The sequence below is a fragment of the Stegostoma tigrinum genome, chromosome 17 (assembly GCF_030684315.1).
Source record: "Stegostoma tigrinum isolate sSteTig4 chromosome 17, sSteTig4.hap1, whole genome shotgun sequence".
In the NCBI taxonomy this organism is placed as follows: Eukaryota; Metazoa; Chordata; class Chondrichthyes; order Orectolobiformes; family Stegostomatidae; genus Stegostoma; species Stegostoma tigrinum.
Window position 1 is genome coordinate 3,060,000 of NC_081370.1, and position 18,085 is coordinate 3,078,084.

The following is an 18,085-nucleotide window of genomic DNA, read 5'->3' on the forward strand; positions in this document are numbered from 1 at the left end:
TTTATTGTCATTGAATGTGAGAAGTGGGGCTGGCATTGGGGAAATGAAGAGTCAGAACTTTATCACCGTATGTTTCAGAAGGAGAAAAGCTGAAGGAAAATATAAATGAAATGCTGTTATTTAAAGGCAGTAAAAGGCCAGCAATGTAATACATACTAAAATTGAATTGCAACATGCCAGATTGTTCTGAGTGTTTAAATAACCTGTGTCTTGGACAAAGTGGGAAAGGGATTGGATGTAAATGACAGTCACTTTTCCCCTCTTAAATGTGAGACAGTGATTTATTGTTTGATTTACTCCTTTCACTTTTCATCCTCATTCCCTTACTGAGGGAAGGTAACCAATATTCCCCAAACCCTGGTTTTTGGATTCCAATCTTTGAAATAACCGACAATAAAGATGTTTTGACATGAAATCAGAAATACAGTTCATTAACAAAATGGTCAAAATGCAGGAAGTTGTTTTTCTGCAATATTAACACACACGCACGCACTTGAGAGGAGACAGGTTATAAATTACAAGTTTTGGTAAAATAGGAGTTCATGTGAATTGCAACTTCCTGGATTTTATTTTGATTTGATTTATAAAAGTGTACAAAGTGCATCAGGGTAATAGAACAGAGCGAGGAATATATGGCTGCAGAGAAGGTGCACGAGGAACAAGATCAACATTGAATTTGAAATTTGAGAGATCTATTCAGAAGTCCAAAATCCCGGAATTTCCTCCCTAAAGGCGCATAACAACCTACAGCATGTGGAGTTCAAGAAAGCAGCTCACCACCACCTCTCGGGCAACTGGGAATGGGTCAGCTAGCAATGCCAATGTGCCATGCATGAATAACAATGAATAAACTAAGATTTAATTTCTGAAGAAGGGCCAGCCTTCTTGCTCCTCTGATGCTGTTTAGCCTGCTGTGTTCATCCAGCTCTACACTTTGTTGTCTCTTAATATGTTCGGTGTTCCTTTTCTCCTTCTGAAACACACAGTGATAAAGTTCTGGCTCTTCATTTCCCCAATGCCAGCCCCACTTCTCACATTGAAATTGTGGCTGGCAACTGTCTGCAGCACTGTAATGCACCCGCGCAACACGTGCATAATGAATGAGGTGTATACATCACTTCTTCTCCTCACTCCCTTCGGTTGAATGATCTTGCAGAATGCGCTAATTATAACAGTAAACTCCTCTACTAACCAATTACAAAGTGTTTTGTCAAAATTTTCAGATAGCTATGTTAAAGTCACAGGCTACTCCTCCAGGCAATGGTTTGCTCTTACTTGCAGCTCCGCTGCGTGGAAGAGAGATCTGCTGAGTTCTTTCCTCCCACACACTCACAACCCAACCACGTGTGCAGGGTACATTGTTGAAAAGAATCAAGCTTGAATCAGTACAAAATATTAAAATTTCAACGTGAGCTTGTGTTTATGGAAAGATACTGCGTTGTTGTGTCTAGCCTGGGTTAGATGATATTGCAATCATCAATGGTCAAGGCCTGCGAAGAAATAGGCAATATATCGAAGAGTGAGCTATGTTGCTGTGGGTCTAGAGTCACACAGAGGCCAGACCAGGTATGGTTGGCAGATTTCCTTGCTTCAAGAACATTAGTGGACCTGTTGAATTTTTTTTTAATGATAATCGATAATGGTTTCATAGTCGGCGTTACTGAGTTTCGCTTTCAAATGCATTGTCATTCTACCAGCCACTGTGGTAGACGTTCAATCAGTCTGAGCATCATTGGCCCTAGCCTCTGAATTACTAGGCCAGTAACATTACCATCACCTCCCATGTAAAAGGAAACAGGCCACACATAGCACAGGAAATTTAGAAAGGATGTGGCTCCCTAACAAGGATTAACAGAGAATTGCAACGTCTTCGTGGCTCTGTCTGTACTTGCCTACATTTGATCATCTAGTCTGGCATACACTGATAAATGTTGACTTTCTTTTCATTTTGCAGTACAAAGGCAAAGTGAACCTTCATGTTTTTGAGGATTGGTGTGGCTCTTCCATTTATCAGCTTCGGAAGAATATTCATTTTCCACTTTACCCTCATGTAAGTAACCTGCAGATTTACACCTTCAGCCAATGCCACCTCTCCTCTGGTATCAAAGCAAGAATGCAAAATGTAAGGATGCAATGATTACTAAACTTCTCCAAATGACTTTTGCTTCTGATTTGCTGTGGTTATTTTTGCCCTCTTGTAATGCCCCCTGCACTGTGAACAATTTCACGGTCATGAGTGGAGGCAGTTAACCTGCTGCTATGTTACTGCTAGCATGTGATGTTTGTACCTGGTTCTAGGAAGTGGATGGGATTACCCTCGGATAATTCGCTCTTTGTTTTCCCTTCCACTTAATGCAGAAAGTACATGCTTCCACTCGTAGTTGGTGCAAATTGTGCCCTCGTATCTCACAATCAGAAAGACCTGAACTCTTGGCTGAGATTCCAGTGCAATAGAATTCTGCGCTGGCAGAAGTATTAGCTTTTGGAAAACATCATCAACAGAGCCACAGTGTACCATCTGAGGAGCTTGTAAAACTCCGGTGACATTATTATGGAGGGAAAGAGGTTACCCAATATTTATACTTCAGCCAAAATTACAAAGAGGAAATCTGTAATTTAACTCGATGACATTTGTGGGGGTTTAAAAGGTTAAGGGCAGCACCCAGAGGCATTGGACTGAGTGGTTAGTTCTTTTAAGAGCCACTGGAATGGGAAAATTTAACTTCTTCTCTGCTGTAAGATCTGTAAGATTGGCATGTACAGGGAGGCACAGATTCCCATTTCCCTACCAACGCCACCAGGCTAAAAGATTGAGGGTGCCCACCCATGGCTCTGATAGCTGTGCCACCAAAGTTTAATTCTGAGAGCGGTGTTCATTGTTTTAAGGTGAAACTTTGGCCTTTCTCTTGGGAGGAGAGTCCATTTCACAGAGCTGCCAGCTGACCCGCAGTGCCAGGGGCATGGTGGCCACTACTGGGACTACATCAAATCCCCTCACACCAGATTAAGTCTCGAGATGTCTGGGTGAGGAGGGGGAGTGAGGCTGTTGGGCAGTTGGTGAGTGAGGAGGGGGAGCGTGACCTTCAGAAATTAGTGCTCCCAATGGATCCAGAAAGCCCACAAAGGCAATTCACATCCTCCCTCCTGTTGGCAGCTAAAGCTGCTGCCAAGTTTCCCAATGACATGGAACTCCCTACAGTGTGGAAGCAGGCCATTTGGCCCATACAGCCCATTCAGTACCTTGCATTCCCCATGGCTAATCCACCTAGCCTGCACATCTTTAGGTTGTGGGAGGAAACCGGAGCAAACCCAGGGAGAATGTCAGTGCAAAGTTTGCGCAATCGCCCGAGGATGGAATGGAACCGGGTCCCTGCTGCTGAGCCATCAGGCTGCTCTGCAGGCAGCGGTGGGATGAAACCCTAAAGTAACCATTAATCAGACACTTAATTGTCTCCAAAGCCATCCCACAAAACCCATAAGGTTTCAGCCATGTTGAGAATATGTGGGTAGGCAATGCGAAGACCAAATGCTGAATTCTATCATGCTTACTTGCTTCAGTCTTGCTTACTGGCATGTGTGGGCTTACAAGCTAGCTATGGGGCTTTTCTTAATTAAGCAACCACTATTTAAATTAAAATGTACTTCCTATATTGCTGTGTTTTAAGAATAAAGATAACATCCATTAGAAATTTGTGTAGCATAATTGGCTGTTGTTTTATTTCACTGTGCCTACATCTGGAATTTGGGTTGTGCAAATATGCAGGTGTCTGCTCAATGAAGTGGTTTGACCTTACTTTGGCACGGTTACTAATCACACCACAAAACACCCAACGTTTGGAAGAAATTAATGATCAGCTGTTAGCCTCCCTGAAAGAGCCTTCAAGAATGACTGATGAAGCAGCAATGAAGGTGTCTATGAGGCTGCGGTGAGGACTATGATCTGCAGGCCATTAAACAGATCATTCTGAGACAGGCACCTCATTCTGGGCATTGACAATTGATTAGTGGCATGCAAGAAGACAGTAAAACTATTTCTCTTAAAAATATCACAAGAACATTCAAGTTTGTCAAGGACCATATGTCCTAGGTTATAGTAAGAAAACTGAAATTGCTGGAACATTTCACAATATAATGACTGAAATGTTACTGCTCTTTGTTGCTGCCTGACCTGTTGAGTATTTCTGGCATTTTCTATTTGAAATACTGTGTTTAATTCTAGGCTCCCTGCTGTAGGAAGGATGGTGTGAAACTTGAAAGGGTTCAAAAAAGATTTTCAAAGATCTTGCCAGGGTTGGAGGGTTTGAACCATAGGGAGAGGCCAAATAGGCTGGGGCTATTTTCCCTGGAGTATCAGAGGCTGAGGGGTGGCCTTATAGAGGTTTATAAAGTCATGAGGGGCATGGATAGGGTGAATAGCCAAGGTCTTTTCCCCAGGGGAGCGGAGTCCAAAACTAGAAGGCATAGGTTAAAGGTGAGAGGGGAAAGATTTAGAAGGAACCTGCGGGGCAACTTTCTCATGAAGAGGGTGGTGTGTGTATGGAATGAGCTGCCAGAGGAAGTGGTGGAGGCTGGTTCAGCAGCAGCATTTAAAAGACATTTGGATGACTATATGAATAGGAAGGGCTTAGAGGAATATGGGCCAAATGCTGGCAAGTAAGTTAGGATATCTGGTCTGCATGGATGAGTTGGACTGAAGGGTTTGTTTCCATGTTGTACCGTGCTATGACTCTCTTTCCTGCGTCTGCAATGACTAATGTTAAAGAGTATAAAGATCAGTGGATAAATTTGAGGAATGAAAACTTGTCTTTTTGTTTCAGACACGCACCTCGGTGAATAAGATTGCTGTTTCTCCAAAGTGGAAGAATTATGGGCTTCGCATTTTTGGCTACATACATCCCTACAAAGATGGTAAGGATGGAGGAGATGCTCAGTATTCAGAGTAGTGAAAGAGCTGGTTTCATTTTTGTTCCTGCTCATTGATACTGTAATTCTGTCACCAGTGAATTAACAAAGACAGGGATGTCAGTGCAGGCAATGTTGATGATAAACTGGCTCAGGACTGATGGACTGTCTTGAAGCTTTATCTTTCTACTTTTCTTCTTATTCTTAAACTATTCAAAATATTGCTAGATCATGGCAAAAGTGGAAAAGCATCTCGCTGCATTTTACAGTTTTTCTCATTATAAAATACACATGACAGTAAAACAAAAATAATTATTCATTCATTCATATTTTACATAACCTGCTGATGTTCTAACAGGGTTAGAAGTTGGGATTTACAATTGTCGACAGGCTCAGGAAGGTTGGCAGGCACAGTTTAAAACCTGTGTTCTTAAAGGGTAGTTGGTGCCTCTGTACGACAACTAACTTTTCTTTGGGAAACCCACTCCCCTCCGAGCAACCAGCCCATGCGATTACTGCAGGATCTTGCTAATGGATCAGGGAGGATGTGAATGCAGTTTTCAAAGCTGTTTTAAAATCGTCAACCACTTTCAGGAGCTATGGGATCTTGTGCATGACAATGAATTTGGCATTTTGGCCGTATTGTATGCAGTGAGGCAGCCAAGGTGCTGAGATGCTGCCTGGTCTCCTGTGCAAGGTAATGGCAGCAACCCCCCCCCCCCCCCCCCCCCCCCCCCCCCCCCGACCATTGTAGCTGCTGACTGCTTTCTCACTGGCAAGGAGCTCTGGTCTCCCGGTAACACTCAGCGCCACAAACTGGGCAAGAAGCTCACCTCTAGCCCCAGTGGCCTGTTTGTATCTCATGCTTACACCATGGAGTCAGGTGTGGGGATATTGTTCAACTTCCTGACACCGACTGGAAAATTCGGTTCACTATTTTTGTGTGAGAGTGAACTGCACCTTCGACTCACTTTTCGCAAGAATGGCCAATGCAGCATGAGTCGGAGCTGGACGGCATGGTGCTTTAATACAATTTGAAATGGGAAATAACAGGCCTGAGATTTAACTGCGTTATCTCCATTTCTTTTGCCACAATGTTAGAGGCTGTACTTCAACCCTGCCAAGTGCCACGGTGGCTCAGTGGTTAGCACTGCTGATTCACGCCACTGGAGACCTGGGATCAATTCCACCCACAGGCGACTATCTGTGTGTAGTTTGCGCATTCTCCCTATTTCTGTGAGGGTTTTCCTCCGGGTGTTCCTGTTTCCTCCCACAGTCCAAAGATGTGCAGGCTGGGTGGATTGGCCATGCTAAATTGTTTTATAGTATCCAGGGATGTGTTAGCTAGATGGGTTGGGCATGGGAAATGCAGGGTTACAGGGATAGGTTAGGGGTTGTGGGCCTGAGTGGGATGCTCCTTAGAGGGGCAATGTGAAATCGATGAGCAGAATGGCCTGCTGCCACACTGTAGGAATTCTCTCCATCTTTCATTAAAGCGTTTGGCCACCCCCTCTCATATTCCCTTCAGGATCATTATTTGTCTGGTTCTGTTCCCATGAAACACCTTGGGACACCTCAGCTGTTAGAGGAGCCATATAAATGCAGTTTGTAGTTGTTGGATCTCATTTTAAGGCTGGGGACAGAAGTATCTCCTCCCCAATACTGCACGCCCTACCATCACCGGGAGGTGGGGTGGTGGGTAGAGGCTGAAAGGCAAAGGGAATGGAGCCACAGAAGTGGGAGGGGATATAGGAGGTAAAATGCCCATTCATCTTTCTCGCTACTGCCACCAAGTGTCAGCACCCCCTTCCCCCTTCCCAGCCCACAATGAAATTAGGGGCAGGGAACACTTAGGTTGGTTTTCTGAACTCAGGGCCAACTGGGGACATTCAGTGACTCAGTAATGGCTACTGAGGGGTCTCTTCCCACCAACTGTGGTGGAATATCAGCAGTGGATGTGGAGAGGGGGTGGTGGGAAGGCACTCGCCCCGTGAGGAGGCTGCCCACTGAAAAGTGATGGCCTGTCCGAGAGGTTGGTAGAGTTGCTGCCCCCTCTAAAGAGGCACCTAGCGGGCTCCTCCAATGGCCAGCGATGTATATTTGCTCCACCTACTTTTCTGGGGTATCAGGCCCGTGGGGGATGTGGTGCAGCTTGATAGATTATAGTGAGCAGTGCCCACTCCCCCGAGTCTTTCCTGTGCTAGCTTCTCCCACACCTGGTGCAGTATCTGCTATGTGCACCGGGCTCATGGGAGTGATTGGTTAACAGGTCTTGGGGCAGATGGAAGAGTAAGGGGGGGGTGTTGCTGGGGTGTGATTCTGCAACTTAAAGGACGCAGAAACCCGAACAACAGATGCGTAGTTGGCTGAATACTGTTCAATCCCATCAAGGACTCTGAAAATGGCTGTCACTTTCCATTGAAGTGGACAGGGGCCATTACCGCACCATTGTGCCCAGCCCTTCTGTATTAACTGAACTGCACTCATACTGTCTGAAATTTGATGGGGGAAAAGAAAGGAGCAGGACAATAGCACTGGGATTTGTTTCAGAGATAGTAGGAACTGTAGATGGTGGAGAATCTGAATCACAAAATGAAGAAGGATCTAGGGCCAAAACGTCAGCCTCCCTGCTCCTCTGATGCTGCTTGGCCTGTTGTGGTCATCCAGCTCTACACCTTGTTATCTCAGCGCTGATATTTGATTTGACTGCTGTTCTTTTTCTCCTTTGCCTGATCTCTCGACTTCTCTCTGAGTTGTTGTTTCCAGCAGGGTAGAGATGTTATCGGCCTTATTACTAAACAGTGGCAGAAACCAGGAGAGTTCAGATGTTGCAGCATTGCAGCTCAGAAAGCCTCTGGGTGATGGGTCTGTTGAAGCTTTCAAGACTGAGATCAATAGATGTGTGTCGGTTAAGGGGATCGAGCGAAACAAATTGAAGATAAATAGGGTTTAGGCATTGACCAGGATACATTTTATTCCTGTTTTCCTAAATTAATGTCTGGCAACTTGTAATGCAGTTTTGTTTTAATATATTGCCATCTCCTATTTTCTCAGTTTGGTTCTCCCATTTGCCCTCCTAGTGTTTCAACAGCAGAAGAGTTAGTAAATGCTGTGATGGTCCTGTGGGCTCCATTACGGTCTCTGATTTTTCTGCCTGTACATCTGACCTGTCGATGATTTGTGACCCGGGAAAGCAGGTGAAAATGTGTCCAGATGCAACCTGTCTTACTGGAGCGCACATAACTTAAGGGAGTGCTCATTACTTTGGCTCCACTTTTGTGGTTCCGTTCATTTTTTGCCAATTTGCATGACTGATGTGTGGGGATTAAGGAAAATAGCGCACTCGTTGACTCTAGAAGTTGTACCTAATGAGCCTGAAGTTCTTTAGATTATAATTACTTCAGGGTTAATTATTCAACCATTTAAATGAACTGACACAGTACCCACCCCTAATGGAGCATAAACCTAGATCTATTTTCTATTTGTGGCACCGTGCAACCACTTTCATGCACCATCACACATGACAGCTGTATTCTGAATAAAGCTGTACGCGAGCAAACAGTGAACAAAAATAAATTAGAAGTCAATGAACAATAAACGTTTATCGATCAGTTCAGAATTTTTCAGAGCAGTAGTAGTATCAAAAGTGAAGGGTTGTTTATTGGGAAGTAGATAGCCATGCTTGGTGTTAGTGATAAAGGAGGCAAAGGAATATATGCTGGAGGAGCACAGTGGCACAGTGGTTAGCACAGCTGCCTCATAGCACCAGGGACACGGGTTCAATTCCAGCCTCGGGTGACTGTCTGTGTGGGTTTCCTCCGTGTGCTCCAGTTTCCTCCCACAGTCTAAAGACGTGTGGGCTAGGTGGATTGGCCATGGAAAATTGCCTGGAGTGTTCAGCAATGTGTAGATTAGGGGGATGGGTTTGGGTGGGTGCTCTGAGGTTCAGTGTGGACTTGTTGGGCCGAAGGGCCTGTTTCTGCACTGAAGGGATTCTATCATTCAACAGACTGCTCAGCCCCTCAAGGATTGTTTGTTTATTTAAACCATAACCAATCTGAACCTCATTTACTCATCTTTCATCCATATCCCCTCACATCCTTAGTGAACTCAAGTCAATGCATGTGTCTTTTTTGACAAAAGGAAATTGCGGATTTCTCCCAGATTTCAATTCTAAATGCCCCCCAGTTTAATCCTAAGATTGAGCCCCCTTGTCCTTGATTCACCAACCGCAAGTACCTTGGCAATCATTTTAAACAAAGGAAACATCCTTATGAATAGAGCTCATATGCTGTGACTGACTTGGAGTTCAATGTTAATGTTGTGGGCTTGCCACAGTTCTGGGTTTTGAAGGATCTGTAGTGCTTGATCAGCCTGTCATTTTCAATGCCTGAGCCCTGGCGAACTGACTGTGTCCTCAGCACCAAAAGTTAGTACTCATGTGCCTCATTTAATGTCCTTCCCTGATCCCGATTTAAGCACCACTTTACCTGCATGTCATAATAACCAGTGAAAGACGGTCAAGCAATAAATTCAATCTTCTTCCTTCTCCTGCTTCAAGATCAGTGACTTGTAACTTTCTGTTAAAGCTGCTTTTCAGAGGTGCATAAAAAATATGCGTGAGCAGGTTGAAAGCTTATAACACGTCCCCACAAACATGAAGCCTATTCCAGGTATAGACACTCTCTATTCAAAGGCTCTTTTCTAGGCCCCCTGTGTATTCCACATGTTTCGTGTACCCTCCACATCAACCTTTGATATTTAGATTCCCAATCATCCATCATCCATTATCCGTTCTGTATAGAACCATGGACAGTGTAATAAGGATAGGATGTGTGAAAAAGCAACATAGGAAAAAAAACTGCTTTCCCTGCAGGTTTTTTGATGGAGCAATCATCTGCACCATGTCAAGTCTTAATAGCAGAAACTGTAAGCACTTAACAACTCTGTTTATGTGTATAAACATATTTTGTGCAGTTGGTGGTATATTTTGCAGGCTGCCAATCAACAATTTTTTTTCCAATTTTGGAGTGTAGCTCTTTTCTACATTCTATAGACTCTTGGATAAGCCAAGCTTCATTACACATGCTTAGCTAGGTTCATCAGTTCTGCACAGTATGTAAAAAAAAACAAAAGAACTGTGGATGCTATAAATCAGGAACAAAAACAAATTTGCTGGAAAATCTCAGCAGGTCTGGCAGCATCTGTGGAGGAGAAAACAGAGTTCACGTTTCAGGTCCGGTGACCCTTCCTCAGAGCTGATTGTGGCTGGGAAAATGTCAGTTTATATGCAGAAAATAGGGAGGTGGTTGGGGTAGGGAGTAAACGATAGGATAGAGCCCAAAGAGAGAGAAAGACAGTTGGACAGACAAGGCAGTTGCTAACAATCTGGCTGGGAGGGTGAATGTTTGTTAATGGGGATTGTTAGTGACTAACAACAGGGGGTGTGTAGTGGCAGGCTATGTGGTAACAAGGCCTAGTGTATAGGGTGGGGGGGCTGGGACATGGGACAGTTCAGACCCTAAAATTATTGAACTCAGTATTGAGTCCAGAGGGCTGTAGGGCCCCCAAGCCGAAAGTGAGGTGTTGTTCCTCCAACTTGCGTTGGGCTTCATTGGAACACTGTAGCAAGCTAGAGACACAGATGTTGGCCAGGGAGCAAGGTGGTGCGTTGAAGTGGTAGGCAATGGGTAGTTCAGGGTCTTTTTGTGAGCAGAACGTAGATGTTCTACGAAGCGGTCGCCAAGTCTACGCTTTATTTCATGCTATGTATGATGCATTTCAGCTCAGTAATTCCTCAGAATAGAACATAGAACATTACAGAACAGTACAGGCCCTTCGGCCCTCGATGTTGTGCCAACCTGTCATACCAATCTGAAGCCCATCTAACCTACACTATTCCATGTACGTCCATATGCTTATCCAATGACGCCTTAAATGTACCTAAAGTTGGCAAATCTACTACCGTTGCAGACAAAGTGTTCCATTCCCTTACTACTCTCTGAGTAAAGAAACTACCTCTGACATCTGTCCACCATCTTTCACCCCTCAATTTAAAGCTATGCCCCCTCGTGCTCGCCGTCACCATCCTAGGAAAAAGGCTCTCCCTATCCACCCTATCTAACCCACTGATTATTTTATATGTTTCAATTAAGTCACCTCTCAACCTTCTTCTCTCTCATGAAAACAGCCTCAAGTCCCTCAGCCTTAACTCATAAGACCTTCCCTCCATACCAGGCAACGTCCTAGTAAATCTCCTCTGCACCCTTTCCAAAGCTTCCACATCCTTCTTATAATGCAGTGACCAGAACTGTACACAATACTCCAAGTGCGGCCGCACCAAAGTTTTGTACAGCTGCAGCATAACCTCATGGTTCCGGAACTCGATCCCTCTGTTAATAAAAGCTAAAACACTGTATGCCTTCTTAACAACCCTGTCAACCTGGGTGGCAACTTTCAAGGATCTGTGTACATGGACACCGAGATCTCTCTGCTCATCTACACTACCAAGAATCTTACCATTAGCCCAGTACTTTGCCTTCCGGTTACTCCTACCAAAGTGCATCACCTCACACTTGTCTGCATTAAACTCCATTTGCCACCTCTCAGCCCAGCTCCGCAGCTTACCTGCAAACTACAGCATTCTTCATCACTATCCACAACTCCACCGACCATAGTGTCGTCTGCAAGTTGACTAACCCATCCTTCTACGCCCTTATCCAGGTCATTTATAAAAATGACAAACAGCAGTGGACCCAACACCGACACTACTTTTAAATGTGTAAGCTCTGCCCTTGTTTGTTTTCCAAAATGTATTTATCCAAATTAAACTCTATCGGCCACTCCTCACTTGCTTGACCTAATTGAGCAAGATCTCTTTGTGACTCTCGATAATCTTCTTTACTGTCCACTATTTCATCAATTTTTTCCGCAAAAGTACTGACCATGCCTTCTATATTCACGTCTAAATAATTTTTTAAAATGGCAGAATAAAAAACTGGACCCAGCACTGATCCCTGCGGAACACCACTGGTAACAGGCCTCCACTCCAAAAAACAGCCCTCCACCACTTCTCTCTGTCTCCTGCCATTAAGCCAATTTTATATCCAATTAGCAAAGACAACCTGAATCCCATGGAATCTAACTTTACAAATTAATCGACCATGCAGAGCCTTGTCAAAGGCTTTATTAAAGTCCAAGTAAACAACGTCTACCAATCTGTTCTCATCAGCCTTCTTCATTACTTCCTGAAAAACTCAATCAAGTTTGTGAGACATAATTTTCCTCGCTCAAAACTGTGCTGACTATCCTCAATCAGCCCTTGACTCTCCAAATGTGTATAAATCCTATCTTTTAGAATTGCATCCAACAGTTTACCCACCACTGAAGTGAGACTCACCGGTCTGTAGTTCCCAGGTTTCTCCTTGCATCACTCCTTAAACAAAGGCACAATATTGGCCACTCTCCAGTAATCTAACACCTCACCTTTATTTATAGATGATGTGAATATTTCTTCAAGGGGCACCACACATTTCCTCCCTAAATTTCCACAATGTCCTAGGGTACACTAGATCAGGCCTCAGAGATTTATCCCTCTTTAAATTTCTAAGACCTCCTGCACTTCCTCTTCTGTGATGTGAACAGTTTTCAAAACATCAATATTTATTTCCCTGAGTTCTCCAGCCTCCATGGTAAAAACCGATGCAAAATATTCATTCAATAGCTCCTGAGGTTTGACACAAAGATGACTGCTTTGATCTTTAAGGGACACTACTTCCTCATTAGTTGCTCTCTTGCTCTTAATGTACTTGCAGAATCTCTTTGTATTATCTTTGACCTTATCTGCCAAGGCTATCTCATGTCCTCCATTTGCCTTCCTGAATTCCCCCTTAAGGATGTCTCTGCGCTCTTTATACTGTTAAAAGAGAATCATTTGGACCCAGTGATAATGGGAACTGCAGATGCTGGAGAATTCAAGATAATGAAATGTGAGGCTGGATGAACACAGCAGGCCCAGCAGCATCTCAGGAGCACAAAAGCTGACGTTTCGGGCCTAGACCCTTCATCAGAGGGTCTAGGCCCAAAACGTCAGCTTTTGTGCTCCTGAGATGCTGCTGGGCCTGCTGTGTTCATCCAGCCTCACATTTCATTATCATTTGGACCCAGCTGTCTATATCTAATATATGATTCTTTTCTATTTTTGACTAGAACCTCCATATGTTTGTGGGCCAAAGGACCAATTACTGTTGCTACACTGTTCTATCTTTATTCATCCCTTTGTTCCCTATATTTTGTATTCTGATGCAACAACTGGTCATGTAATAGGATAGAGGCGATAGCAGGTCATATCATCCTGGTGAAGACTGCATTGACCAGCTTCTCAAACAAGAGCTGATACTTCTTAAAAAAAAAACAAGATATTTATAAAAGCTCAGCCACATTACTGCAAGCAACCTCATACAGACAAGAAGAGTTGATCTATTCTGTTCATTCAGACAAGACAAACTAATGCACCAAGTTGGGACCTATAAAAGAAGAGCAGATGGCACATTTAGTCAATTGCTCACCTATGCTTTTTCCATGGATCTCAAGAGAGGACTCATGAATTGCCTTTCCACATTACAGGAGGGTAATTTTGAAGCATGAAAATTAGCATTCATAACATTTATGTTCCATCCGTTCAGCATGATGATGTGACTGAAGTGAATGAAATTGGAGAAGCGTTGAAGAGAGTGACTCGGAGCTTCAGGAAATTCCTTCATTCAGAAAAACTCAAGAGTGTTGTACACTTTGTAGTTTCTGAAGACCACAGAAACTTCCCAGAATAATTTAATATGTACCAATCTCAGACTGCCATGGCATCCCATCAGTTTTATAAAAGGAAGCAGCTCTATGTGTGTCTTGTCTGTGTGTCTGTTTTAGGGGAACGGGGGCAGGATGCAAGGTGGGTAGGGTTCAAAGCTATAGTGTCGTGAAGGGGCTGAGGAAGGCATGTATTATTTAGGGTAAGTCAGGGAGGATGGGAGAGGTCCGATCCGGTGCAGCAGAGGAGGGTGGGCCTCAGGTCAGAGGTAGGTGCGTATTGGGTACAGTCTGGAGTTGGTGGGCTAGTGTCTCATGGGCTGAGGCAGATCAGTCTTGGGTGGGTCCGGTGCGGTAGGGCAGAGACAGATTGGATGTGGAGCAGGTAAAAGAGGAAGTGTGTCAGGGAAAGGGGGCAAATGGCCCGGAGTTGAGGATGTGAGGAGGCCCATAAAACAGAGGAGTGGGTCGGGAGTAGGGTGGGGGGGGGGGGGGGGGCGCAGCGGTGCCCTGCTCCTGTTGATGAAGGGGTTTCGGATCCGGACTTGAGGAAGGACTGGGATTGGCTGTTAGGGGGTGAAGGCCATGTCATATCCAGATCGGGGAAGTTAGTCAGACCCAGAGCCTAGACTAACGATCACATGCAGTCAAAGAGCCTGAGCCTCCAGGTGCCTGCAACTTCAACACAGCAGGCCAAGCAGCATCTCAGGAGCACAAAAGCTGACATTTCGGGCCTAGACCCTTCATCAGAAAGGGGGATGGTGTGAGGGTTCTGGAATAAATAGGGAGAGAGGGGGAGGCAGACCGAAGATGGAGAGAAAAGAAGATAGGTGGAGAGGAGAGTATGGGTGGGGAGGTAGAGAGTATAGTTGGGAAACCAAGCGGAGGCTTGGGGACCGCTTTGCAGAACACCTCCGCTCGGTTCGCAATAAACAACTGCACCTCCCAGTCACAAGCCATTTCCACTCCCCCTCCCATTCTTTAGATGACATGTCCATCATGGGCCTCCTGCAGTGCCACAATGATGCCACCCGAAGGTTGCAGCAACAGCAACTCATATTCCGCTTGGGAACCCTGCAGCCCAATGGTATCAGTGTGGACTTCACCAGCTTCAAAATCTCCCCTTTCCCCACCGCATCCCAAAACCAGCCCAGTTCGTCCCCTCACCCCACTGCACCACACAACCAGCCCAGTTCTTCCCCTCCACCCACTGCATCCCAAAACCAGACCAACTTGTCTCTGCCTCCCTAACCTGTTCTTCCTCTCACCCATCCCTTCCTCCCACCCCAAGCCGCACCTCCATCTCCTACCTACTAACCTCATCCCACCTCCTTGATCTGTCTGTGTTCCCTGGACTGACCTATCCCCTCCCTACCTCCTCACCTATACTCTCCTCTCCACCTATCTTCTTTTCTCTCCATCTTCGGTCTGCCTCCCCCTCTCTCCCTGTTTATTCCAGAACCCTCACCCCATCCCCCTCTCTGATGAAGGGTCTAGGCCCGAAACATCAGCTTTTGTGCTCCTGAGATGCTGCTTGGCCTGCTGTGTTCATCCAGCTCCACACTTATCTTGGATTCTCCAGCATCTGCAGTTCACATTATCTCTGACTTCAACACACCACCCTGTTACCTGGCCAACGACTCTGTCTCAGGCTCGCTGCAGTGCTCCAACAAAGCTGGAAGAGCAGTACCCCATAGTTTGCTTGGGAAGTCTCCAACTTTATAGACTCAAAATCCAGTTCAATAGCTTTACAGCTTGAGCTTTCCTTATCCCAATTTCCACGTAGCACAGATAATGGGAACTGCAGATGCTGGAGAATCCGAGATAACAAAGTGTGAAGCTGGATGAACACAGCAGGCCAAGCAGCATCTTAGGAGCACAAAAGCTGCCGTTTCGGGCCTGATCCTTCATCCTTCTCTGATGAGGGGTCTAAGCCTGTAAAGTCAGCTTTCCTGCTCCTATGATGCTGCTTGGCCTGCTGTGTTCATCCAGCTCCACACTTTGTTATCTCGATTTCCATGTAGCAGGCCTTGTTATCACACGGTCTGCTATTACACACAACCCATTGTTAGCCACTATCAGTCCCCATTAATAGATTTTCATTCTCCTTGGCTGATCGTTATCTATCTTTTGTCTGTTGAATTATTCTTCTCTCTCTCTCTTTCTCTCTTTGGGCTCTATCTCCAGATGCTACCTTTCAAAAACCAAAAGGAGCAGATTGTTTCTTTCTACCGCACGTGGCAATAATAACTCTTTTGCTGAATTACCTTTTACCAAGCGAGTGTTGATGGGATGCTATCTATGTTGAAGCTGTTGATGATTAGTGGTTCAACAATACATTGTCTTATGAAGTTTTTCAATAGAGTAAAGTTATGCCAGTTCTTCTTTTTGTTGCATTTTAAGTGTGTTGTAAGAATAAAGTGTGTTTTGATTAAAGCTTAGTGGCGGACCAGTTGAATCATGTCTGGAATTCAGCACCTTCACTTTCCTTCTTTTGAAAGAAACTGAGTCTGGACTATCTCCATAATATACTTTGAGGTATCTAGCCTTTTCCATAACACCCTGCCTGTAACACTTTGCACCAACTCACCCTACCTGCATCACAGTGATCACTATCACTTTGCCTGATACAGATTGTGTGTATCTCATTGCACAACCTTGTCCTGTCCGTATCACAGCACCTATATCACATTGCTTAACATCACACCATCAACTCTGTTGCTGCTATATCTCGCTCTTGAGTTGTGTGGTTTCCAGATTTGTGCCAGTTCAGTATGTTATCTACACATGTTAGGGCAGATTTTCTCCTGTCAGACAGTCATTATTCCATCATTGACTGGGGAATTGATTGACAGCATTGATGGAAATCCCAGCATAGCATGCTTTGGGCAATTCCTCTATGCCCAGAAACTCTGAAAGCCTCCACAAAAATGACCCTACTACCAGACCATATACATGCCCTTGACTCTGTCCTGATTCCCTAAGACTTGCCTCAAGCTCCCAACCAATCCAGGAACCAGAACTGACCCCCTGATCTGGGATCCAACGTTTGCCTGCCCCTGGGCTTAACACCTTTATTCTGTACCCAATACTAGCCCATCCCACAACACACACATGCAGCCTCCCCCTCAACCCCCTCTGTCCTGAGACCCAACACCTCCTGCTCCCACCCCAGCTGCCACAGTGCCCAGTAATCAGAATTGATTCTTGTAAATCCTGTCTGTTTTCCTCAAAAATAATGAAAACATAAGAGGGAAATGGATTTCAGAGTGGAACAAAGCGTACCATAAGATTAGGCACATATAGAGAATGAAATGAAGAAGTTAGGTAGATAATGTGGATCAAAGGGGGTGTTGGTTGTCAGGATGAAGGTGACACAGACCCACAGAAGAGGCAAGTGGAAGTGAAGAGATGACAGCAGTGAAAAGTGGCTGTGTCACTGCACAGCTTACATCACAGGTTTTACAGGCTCAAGCTATGGCCTGGGAAAAGCAATGATAGAGAAGCTACATTGTGGTGTGAGTAGAGCTAATCACCATCTGACAATTTTGTTGGCAGGGGACAGAGATGCACAAACTACAGAACTGTGATGTATCCAGCAGGGAGCAAAAAATTGCATAAAAAGAGAGTAACCATTCGATTCAGTAGGAGCTTTGCTTTCTGATCTGGCCAAATATATGCATAATCCTGAACGTTCCTGGCAGAGATGGTTCTGGCCATGACAGTAGATCTGTATGAAGTGTGATATCATGAATATTTTGCAATCAGAATAATTGAAGTGAACTCTTGAACTGTATTACTCTTGCTTTAGAAATCTATTCAAACAATCACGAAAGAATTAGTCCACTATTTTATAAACATGTTTGATCGTGGGTAATTAAGATTCTGTATTGGAATGTTGCTGGCCACAAATTGGACATTTGAGGGATAGATGAAAAAATCAGAATAGATTGGGTTTTGCTTTTGTGACATGTGTAAAAAATTAGCTGTGACCTTTTACAAAATTGCATCCCAAGACTTGAAATCCAGTCACGTTGTTATCATTTGCTTTTTGTGATCCTTTGAATCTGATGCCTTTTGAAGCCATCAGGATAATTCTGGAATCTCAAAGAGCTTGTGAGGTCAACGCAGTATTTGGTGAATTTTTCGTGGCTTGAGAGATCTAAATGAGGAAAGGTTGTCCAGGTCATCAAACCTGTCTGACAGCTTTGCCAAAAATGCGTTGAGGAGAGACTGGATAGTTTGGGATTATATTTACTGGAAGGTAGGAAAATGAAAGTGGACCTTGTGGAAACCTATAAAATTCTAATAGGACTAGGCAAGGTAAACTCTGGAAGGATGTTCCCACTGACCAGGGAGTGTAGAACCAGGCAGCCACAGT

General features: G+C 44.6%; 1 protein-coding gene across 6 annotated transcripts in view; it reads left to right on the top strand.

The window, feature by feature from the left end:
* Nucleotides 1-18,085, top strand: part of LOC125459246 (N-acetyl-beta-glucosaminyl-glycoprotein 4-beta-N-acetylgalactosaminyltransferase 1-like) — a 660,984-nt gene that overhangs the window by 387,773 nt on the left and 255,126 nt on the right. For all 6 annotated transcript variants that reach the window (XR_009446825.1, XM_048545435.2, XM_048545438.2 and 3 more), the window contains 2 exons: nt 1,955-2,050; nt 4,818-4,908. Coding sequence is in view for 5 of the 6 variants with exons in the window: in XM_048545435.2 (XP_048401392.1) it covers nt 1,955-2,050; nt 4,818-4,908 (187 nt within the window). In the remaining variant the exon portion in view is untranslated. The remainder of the gene's footprint in view (nt 1-1,954; nt 2,051-4,817; nt 4,909-18,085) is intronic.